Here is a 9,821-nt window from a genome sequence, read left to right on the forward strand (position 1 = left end):
AGCCCTTCCGGGTCTCTCCCGGTTACATCCTGGGCATGACGTGCTATGGTATGGAATACCTCTTTGGCTAGCCTGGGTCAGGTGTCCTGTCTCTCCTTCCTCCCGGCCTCCCCTCCTCCCTGGCAGAGCATGAGCTCAGAAAAAGGCCTTGGAAAAACCAAACATTTGAGCAGTAATTCAAAACATGCTCGCTATCAGCAACCGTTCTCAGCCCGAAAGTCAAAACACAGCACTGCACCAGCTACCAAGAAGGAGAAAAATGACTGCTACTGTTCAAACCAGGACACTCACTCTCTAGTTACTTGTTATTCCTAGGTACCATAGTATTAGTATTAAGGCTAAACACCAGTGTGTTGCATAAATGCAAGCTGCATACCTCTAGAATTAATACTTATATCAGTGGATGAGAGAAAAAATCTTAAGCTCTTGTGAACCTGACTGGTCTTCCTGTGGATTTTGTTCAAGTTACACATCTTTTTGCTTGACTTTAAACAGGTCTTCCCAAAGCTGCAGTGATTAACCATGAACACATGTTAGCTTGTGGTTTGTTTGATGCTGGCAATGTTACCTCTGAAGACATTGTGTATACTGCTTTGCCACTCTATCATAGCTCTGCTCTCCTCATTGGAGTCCATAGATGTATCATGAAAGATACCATGCACTTGACTAATATGAATGAACATGTTACTGTGTGGAATTCATGATCGCAGATATAGTAAGCCTTTCCTAGTTGCCAAACTTTGAGATTAAATACTTGGTTATACATGTCTCTGTTACCTTTGTTGACTCCTCCGTAAGTCAAGAGACATTTGTGCCTCGGTTGCAGTCTCATGACTCACACAGATCTTAACCCTGTACAGATTTTATTTCATCTCCTGGACAAACAGTATCTTACATGACAGCTTTTTTACAGTTTAAGGTAAATTAGTACTGGATTTCATCCCCAGTAATAGCCTTTAATTTCTCATGAATGGAAAGAGAGCTTAAACCAGTCATTCAGCATGGATTGTATTTCAGTATATATTAGGAAAGAACTTTCAAAAGCTATCCCTAATTCTACAGGTTTTCTGATGTTATGCTAAGAAATTCGATACGGTCTTACAATACAATAAGAATTGTTCAATCTCTTAACTTGTTTTACTTTTTTTTTTACACAGGTGTGACCATCATTTTGTGTGCCAGATTTTCAGCAAGCCAATTCTGGGATGATTGCAGAAAATACAATGTGACAGTAATATAGTATATTGGAGAAGTGCTTCAGTATCTATGCAGTGTGCCACAGGTAACATTAATTGCCTTTTTTCTTCCTTTGTTAATTAAACTACTGTGAATCTTTGTTACATTATGCTTAAAATCTAAGAAATCTTAAGAAATCTAATAAGGGAAAGAAGAAGAAAAAGCCCAACAAAAATCTTCCTTAACAAGGTCTGTAAATTTCGTTACATGCTAGGATTAACTTTTTTCAAGAAGTCAATATATATTTTAAAAGACTCTTCATGCCTTAAAATACTATTAAATTGCATAATAAAAGAAACAGTTGAGGCAAAAGGCAAGAAGTGAGACAAGACTCCATATTTTGACTAAAATTCTGTCTGTTATTACTCATTAACATGTTAGATAGTTTATGAATTAAGAGTTCAGTACTTGCTATTGCTGAGGATAAATACAAACTTAAAAGAAGGCATAAATGGACTGCCATGCTCACTGTTTATCACTTCACTGTGTAAACAGAAACATATAATAGAACTATTCAAAGTGCTGTGAAATGTGGCAATAGAATTTTAAGCAGGCCCAATCCTGCACTTACAATGGCAGAAGAGATTTCCTTTTTCCACCCAAACACTATTTTACAGAATTTAAATCCTGTAAACACTTTGCTGAATTCAGGGTTAGACTCTTCTGCAGGTGGTCACCACAAGGTTTACAAACAATATAGTTTAATAGTGCCTGAGTTTCATTTTGGATTTTTGCATAGTATTTTTTGTTTCTGTCTCCATCCAAATCATGTTAACTACAGTGAGATGTATAGCCTAATTTGCTCAGTAACTTCTTTTCCATTTCCATATAAAAAACATTAACTGTAATGAGTCTTGCATAAATTTTGCTTCAGAATATGCTCAATACTTCTAGAGTAAAATTTCACAGAGTTTTCCAGAAGTAGAAATTGTGCCTTCACTCAGAAGAAATGTGAATTCATGACTGTTTATTGTTTCTAGAGAAAAAATGATCAGGATCACAAAGTCAGCCTTGCAATAGGAAATGGAATAACGGCTGACGTTTGGAGGGAATTTGTACGAAGATTTTGAAATATTAATATTTTGGAATTTTATGCATCAACTGAAGGAAATATTTCTTTTGTTAATTACACTGGAAAAATAGGTGCAGTGGGAAGAGTAAACTGCCTGCAGAAGGTGAAAATAACAACAAAACATGGCATTTTGTCCTTCTTGGCAAAGTTTGGTATATTGCCATGGGTATATACCAGGCTACTTGTATGGGAAGCTGAGAAGAACCCAAGGCTGTTACAAGTTTGTTTAGGGAGAAGATTCTCTTCAATTACAATCTATAGCTGCCCATGCTAGATAACACAGATATCACTTGCTAGTTCAGGTAGATTTAGACTCGACACATTCAGTTGAAATGTGATGTATTTGGCTCTTGTTAAATAGAAAGATGATTGTGTAGTACAATTCTGAAATTTTCAAAGATTGAATATTCATGTGTGTATCTGTTTTGAGAATTTTCACTAGAAAATCTTGCGCTATGAACTGATTAAATATGACACAGAGAAAGAGGAACCAGTCTGAGATGAAAATGGATACTGCATAAAAGTGCCCAAAGGTAAAAAGTTAATTCCTTAAAAATTTCAGAAAAGTATGTACTTTTTAAATTACATGTCTTTGCATCACTTTTGTTTGGGAAGATGCCAAGTTTTTAAATATGAGTTAGAAAATATGTAACAAATCACATACTACTGTAATACACCTTAACAGAATGGTAAACTACAGTGGGAAATTCAGCATCTGTATACATAGATTTTAATAACTTGTCCAATTAATAATGGGCACACTAACATTTTTGAGTACAGATCTTTACTTTCAGCAGGAGCTATTTAATTCTTCTCAAGACTTTGTACTTAGCATGCCACTAAGGAAACATTTGCAAAATAGAAAGCAGTTCTCTTTTCCAGCAGTGGCTGAAACCTTTTGCCATTGGCAATAGAGAAAGCAACCATGAAAGTACCTTTGTTATAATATATTTTAATATCAGTTTTCATAGGAGGGGTCTATATATTGACACAGGCAAGCCTGTGTTTAAACCAGGTACTTGTGATACTTTTGATTTTGTTGCATTCTTTTACATGTGCCCTCATTACTATGAGTGAAGACAGAAATGCTCACCCCCTCTGTGCGTAAGGGGAAATGTGGACAGGTTACCAATGGTATTAACTTCTTACTGCTGAGGAATATACCAGCTATGTTAAAAGCATCTGCCCCATAGGTATAATCTCCTATGCCAACTCTCCCTGTGCAGTCTCTTGAGCTGGGAAGAGGGGGGATGCATACACATACATTCCATTTTTATATAAATGCACCCAATGTTTAAGTTGCTGAACTGCAGGGACATGAAGAATACCTGCAGTGTAAAAGAGAAACCCGTGAAAAAATGTAAAATCGCAGGCTAGATGGGGACAGACTATAATGTATTTTGTGTAGATAAAATTCATTCCAGTGTATAACATCCATGCAAAGCTTTAGATAACATGGAGTTGATTTTCAGTTTACATAAATACACAGCTGTTCCTGCTCCCTTCATAAATGACTCCAGCTCTAGCACCTGAAATGCTAAAGAATATACTAAGCAGCCTTTTGGTCTATTTTGCATTCAAAGGAAGCAAGTTGAACTGCAGTATTTGGTTCCTAAATCCTGCTGAATCTTTTGGTTGAGGGATAAGGCTGCCTTGTGCCAACTGAGTAACATGTAAATACCTTCTAAAGACATGCCTGATGCCATGTGTAAGTTTCCTTTGTAAACACAGCTCCTACTGATTCAGGTGTTTTAAACTGAGGTTTGTGAAACTGAGGTTGAGAAACTGGACAATTATTTTCCACTTACCAGACTAGACCTCAGAGATTCTGTTCTGCTGCATTAATACAAGCAGGTGACAAACTGTATTATCTACTGGCACTTTGAAGGATAGTGAATTGAGAGGACAAGGTGAAACTCAGTCTGTACCTCCATAACTGATTTTAAAAGATGATGATTATGACAGAGTTCTCAAATAACTCTATAACATCTGCAAACTTCAGTGATGCAAGGAAGATTTGTTAATTTCTGATGATTGACACTGCTTTTTAAACAGGTGTTTAAAAACCTTAACCTCTTCATAGGTAAAGCTAGACTACTGATCTGCAAAATCACCCAATATGCACCATTTAGTGGCTATGCAGGAGCAAAACAGCAGAGAAGAAGCAATTAAGATATGTCTTTCAAAAAAGGGATTTATATGTTAATATCGACAATCTTTTAGTGATCAATAATGATAACTTCATTTATTTCCATGGTTGAATTGGAGACACATTCCAGTTAGTTTATTTATTTCAGTGTTGGTCATAAGAGAAATTTTTGACATTCTCTCCCATATCCAGTATTTCCTACTGACTGATAGAGAGAAATCCCTCTGATTTCAGTCAGAAAAAGAGGGGACTGCAAGTCACCTCCAGTGTTGTGGTTTATCAGGTGTTTTCAGTTACCTACAGAGCCTACAGGAGATTCAACTTAGGCTGATGAATGAATGCTGGTTTTCAACAGTTAGAAACCACTTGCATTCACAAACACCACCATTGTAGTTTCACATTCACTATACTTTTAAAACTCATAAAGCATAGCGCCTAGGATGGAATCGAAGATAAGTAGTATTTTGGGGAGGTATTTGGTTCGAGTAATTTTAAGCATGATCAAACTAAGTATGTTAAGTTTTTCTGAGGTTTGAGTAATCTGGAATGCATTGTTGAATTTTTGGCACGTTTTTCTCTCCTTCTGATAAGAAGTTCCTTGTTTTAGCACGAAAGTGCTTTCTGATCTCAAGCTCAGTGATCAGCCTGTTGTAAAGTTCAACATTAAAACACGGGAGGTCTCTGTATGTGATACACATAAAAATCATGACTATCAACTGCTTATTTTCTAGGTGGAAAGGGGAAAATGTTTCTACAACTGAAGTTGAAGATGTTTTAGGACTAATTGACTGTGTTCAGAAGTCATTGTATATGGAGTATCTGTTCCAGGTAAGAGTGAAATACTTGACATTTCAACAAAAGAATTTTTAAATACATTAACAAAATACAAATATACTGAACTGCAGGGTATAGGTAGCCTTACTTCAACTTATTTTTCATAAGCTACAATTGATACATTACACCATTTAAATAAATGGAATATTAATCAGAAAAACAAACAAACAAACATAGCCAAAGCTTATATTAAAGTATATGACAAATACTACCAGGAGAATCGAAGAACATATGAGATGGCATGTAAGAAATTGCTTTCTCCCTTTTTAACCTTTCTTTAACAATCTTAAGGAATGCAGGTTCTGAGACATTTGCTGCCTATTTTCTGCTCAGAAATGTGTGAAATCTTTTATTAACTTTTTAAGCACTTATGGCATGTTTTTTTTTTTTTTTTTTTTTTTTTTTTTTTTTAATTTGAGAGGCACTGCTGCTAAAGGCAGACTCCCAGAGATCCTGAAAGCCAAAAGAGGGAACAGAGAACTTGACTTTCTTGTCTCCTGCATTTTGGAGATACCTTCCTGTCCATGCTTCTCACTTACCCAGATTGACAGGACTCCCATATAGCTCCTCACTGCATCTGGACTGTGATGGATGGTTAAAATGGAACCAATTCTTACAGTGTAATGTAGGGATCTGAAATCAAACAAACAAGGCTCGATTTGATTGAAATCCTGAGCATCATGTTGTGCAAATGGTTTGGAGTAGGTACATTGTATGTTGCATGCCCTTAGGAGTTGGAGCCCCCATTAAGTAAGGTAGCAGATGTTAACAGGTTTAACAGCTTAATTATTACTTCATTAACAGTATTAATTAACAGGTATCACACTTGCCAGAAAGATTTCCAGACTATGGTACATCATAATATGTCTCACATCAGTGACAATTTAGTATTTTGGAATTGAAAGGCATGTTAGAGACACCACTCTTCCTACATCCACCATTTATTCCTCATGTGATTCTGTTAATGTTATGATCTGCTTGCTATTTCTTCTACTAAAAGTGGAAGACATGAAAACAGAAATGCCCAGTGTTTCTGAGGCTTAAAAAAGACTGTTCATAAAACAAGATGATCTATTAGAATAGTGAATTTAATTCAAATAAATACTTTTTTTTAAAAAAAATCATGTATGTCTCTGCTACACCTGTTGATCTAAAAAGCCTCTCTTTAAATCACCCTTATTTTCAGCTTTTTAGTGGTAGGAATAAACACACATCTGTCCTAAGAGACATTTCAGAAGAAAGCTAACAAGATAAATGTTTTAGAGTTCTTTATGTATTTCTCAGATTACACACCAGGATATGAGGGAAACATGCTGTTTTTATCAATGCTCTTGTAATACCACATAGAAGAGCTGTTAATAACCAATTATGAAAACTTTACACTTAAAAAGAAAAAAAAAGGTTATCTTATATTTGTGTAAGAACTGGGTGGACTGTTTGGTTTTTTTTTCTGTTTTACATGGCACAGAAATATTTGTACTTTATTAAGGTAGCTGGGAGTGACAGTATTTAGCACCTGAGAACTCATTAATTTAGCACTCTAGATTTTGACTAAACAAATTAGAATGCCAGGTGTCAGTAGTACAGGGTGTTAAAGGCAAACAGAAGCAAAACTCAAAAGAAACTGAAGAAAAACTGATCTTAAATTTGTTTATGTTTGTGCTTTTCTGCAAGGATTAGATTCTACTTTTTGTTTTCACATCTCCCATATACAATTCTGTGAAAGCATGCATATGGTTGTAATGTAAAACTTTGTATAAGAATATTAACTATTTCTTCTTGCATTACCTGTAAACCCAGAAAAGGGAATACCAATAGTTTTGTGGTTTAAGTGGCATCCCGTCCCTCAGCCACCAAAGCAGGAGAGAAGAAAGCCCTCTCAGTATGTAGTTAGGCAAGTAAAAAGAAATCTGAAGTCCTTAGATTTTTGCAGCATTTATATGGTAATAAACAATGGTAAAGTTGGTGTTACTACTTTTTGTCCTCTTTTTGCATGAATGAGCTTGTCAGTACAAGCATGTTTACCGTGATGTATTGCAAAGCAAATTAACTCACACAGTTAAATGCTGCTGCAGGCAGACTTCTGCCTCAGAGTACCAAGAGTTGAATTTCCAGAGTCTTCCCAAACACTTTCAAAAGATGGATGATTTTCAAAATATCTGCCATCTGTAGTTCTGATGCTAGGCCTTAAAAACAGTTTGGCATCTAGCCTGGTGAAGCCTTAAGGAAATCTAATCACTTAGATGTTTAAGGGAAAATATGTTAGAATGTTTTCTAAAATGGTTTAGAAGGCAAAAAACAAAAACAAAGCAGAAGAGCTTAGTCTGAAGTTCAGATTCATGTATGAACTATAGTTTTGTGCTGTCAGTATTCCTTCTGGTTATGAAGGCAGAACAGGAATGGCATGTACTCGACTGAAGGAAAACTGAATTTAATGGAGAAAGTACTTACAGACATGTTAAAACTCACCTTCCAAAATATGCAAGACCTCGTTTTATAAGGATTAAGATAAACCAGTGTTCCCGAGTAGCTTTTGTGTGACCGCATTTGTGTTTCCTCTATTTTCTATGAGGACTATGGACTTCCTACTTAGACTAGCAGTTCTCAAAAAGGCTTCTTTTTAATCTCTCACTTGCTCTTGTCATTTACCAAAATGAAAGTACAGCTGCACCTAAATGTTTCAGTTTAGCCTGAAAAAAAAACAGGTTGCATGAGCAGTTACAGGATACCCGTCACATTTTAACATTTGAAATTAGGAAATTCTCTTGAAAAATAGATTTCCTATTGTATTCCTTCAGCACAGTAATATGGGTGTGTTCTCCCTTTAGTGTAGCTCCCTCTACAGATCGTTCTGTGCAAAATAAAGATTCACACAAGCAAAAGCTTGCAGGAAAGTTTTTTTGTGAGAGAGGCCTTAGTTTTTTATTCTACCAGTGAATAAGTAGCCAAATTCTGAATGGAAGTTTAATTTACATTAGGAAATGTTGCAAGAACGTCACTCCCACCGTACTTCTCAAGTTATTTAAAATAAACATTGCCCCTTTGAGAAATGTTGCATATTCACTGTGGTGATTCAAGATGACTAACGCAGAGATACTAGCATACCTACCTGTTTAATCGGCCTTTAAACTTTTGAGCTCTATAAACAAAACAGTTGACCAGTCAAGGCAATGGTTTGTCTTGCCATTTCAAGTAAAGTACAGTCTTTGTCAGTCTCCAACTGGCATTTTCTTTATTTTGCTGAGAAAAAAAAATCTCGTTTTTTGATCCGAGAACATATTAAGTATTTCTGGATAAAACCCTTGATTCTGTCTGACTAAAAGTTAAAAACTAATGTTTTCCTGCCTCTTTCAAATCAAATAGAAAGGTAAGCCTTTCATTAATGTGTCTGTGGCCCAGTACTTTCAGAGTAATTACCAGCCCACATATTCCAAAGTCCAGTTATTGTCTGATGAATGTAGATCATTTAGACCTCTATTACTGAGGCTTCAGCTTCTGTTCTGTATGGATTTTCTTTAAATATGATTCCCTTTAAATTTAGGAGATCTAATTCCCACAATTATATGCTGACATTCATAAATAGAGATGTAATTTTGTGTTTTAGAGTGCCATTGAATTTACAGCAACTTTTAAGTACCGTAAAGTACACCTAATGGAGGAGAGTCTCAATCCAGCAGTAATTAAAGATCGCCTGTGTTTCCTAGATGACAGAGAAAACCTGTATGTACCAATGACCCGGGCCATTTATAACTCAGTAAAAAACCATAATCTCAAATTGTGAGCAAGTAAAAAAAAAAAAAAAAAACCAAAACCAAAAAACCCCTTGTGTTTTAATGATACTCAATTTTTAAAGTATCTGTTACTGTAACTTTGCCAGGAAATCCTGTTTATTAATATTAGCAACTATCAGTATCTGAAATAAAGTGTGAATGTGAGATTGTTTTAATAAAGCAGAACTTCACCAAGTCTATTTGTATCTTAGCCTGCCTTCTTCATGCTTTGAATCTTGTCTACCTTCCTACTGTGTATAGAAGTATTGTTAATGCCGTGAATGTTAATACTGTGCACCTGTGAAAGCGGGTACAATGTCACACACCTTTATACAAATAATTTATATTAAAGGGTGGTCCACTGTATTAGTAAGAATTACATCCCTCTGTCAAAACCACAAAACTCATTATAAAAGACCATTAAACTTACAGTTGTCTAAATTAACTAATTGAAAAAAGTCTGCATTGGATGCTTACATTAATTTCTCCATTGCAGCAGAGATGTCCTCTTATTTTTCATGCACCAAATAATACATACACAGAAGCAAAACAGTTTATAAGAACTAAGATGTATTTTCCTTCGGGCGCAAAGAGAGTAATGTCAGGCCGGACACTTCATAAAAAAAGTGAGGCTTAGATTTCCCTAGGATTTAAAAAAAGGCAAATAAGGTTACAGAATGGAATGAAATAGATCTGTTCTTACTAGAAAAATTTAGCAAACTAAATTTTACTGCTCCTTGTAACATGTGCCTCAATATAC

General features: G+C 35.5%; 1 protein-coding gene across 1 annotated transcript; it reads left to right on the forward strand.

The window, feature by feature from the left end:
• Positions 1-530: 530 nt before the first annotated feature.
• On the forward strand, positions 531-9,072 carry SLC27A2 (solute carrier family 27 member 2). Its single transcript, XM_034066148.1, is given in 11 exon segments — positions 531-646; positions 1,153-1,282; positions 2,217-2,411; positions 2,751-2,841; positions 4,392-4,457; positions 4,460-4,586; positions 5,189-5,263; positions 5,657-5,668; positions 7,660-7,716; positions 7,718-7,807; positions 8,898-9,072. Coding segments are annotated over 11 exon segments (1,134 nt in total).
• Positions 9,073-9,821: the final 749 nt, after the last annotated feature.

Source organism: Melopsittacus undulatus, chromosome 9 (assembly GCF_012275295.1).
Source record: "Melopsittacus undulatus isolate bMelUnd1 chromosome 9, bMelUnd1.mat.Z, whole genome shotgun sequence".
Taxonomy (NCBI): Eukaryota; Metazoa; Chordata; class Aves; order Psittaciformes; family Psittaculidae; genus Melopsittacus; species Melopsittacus undulatus.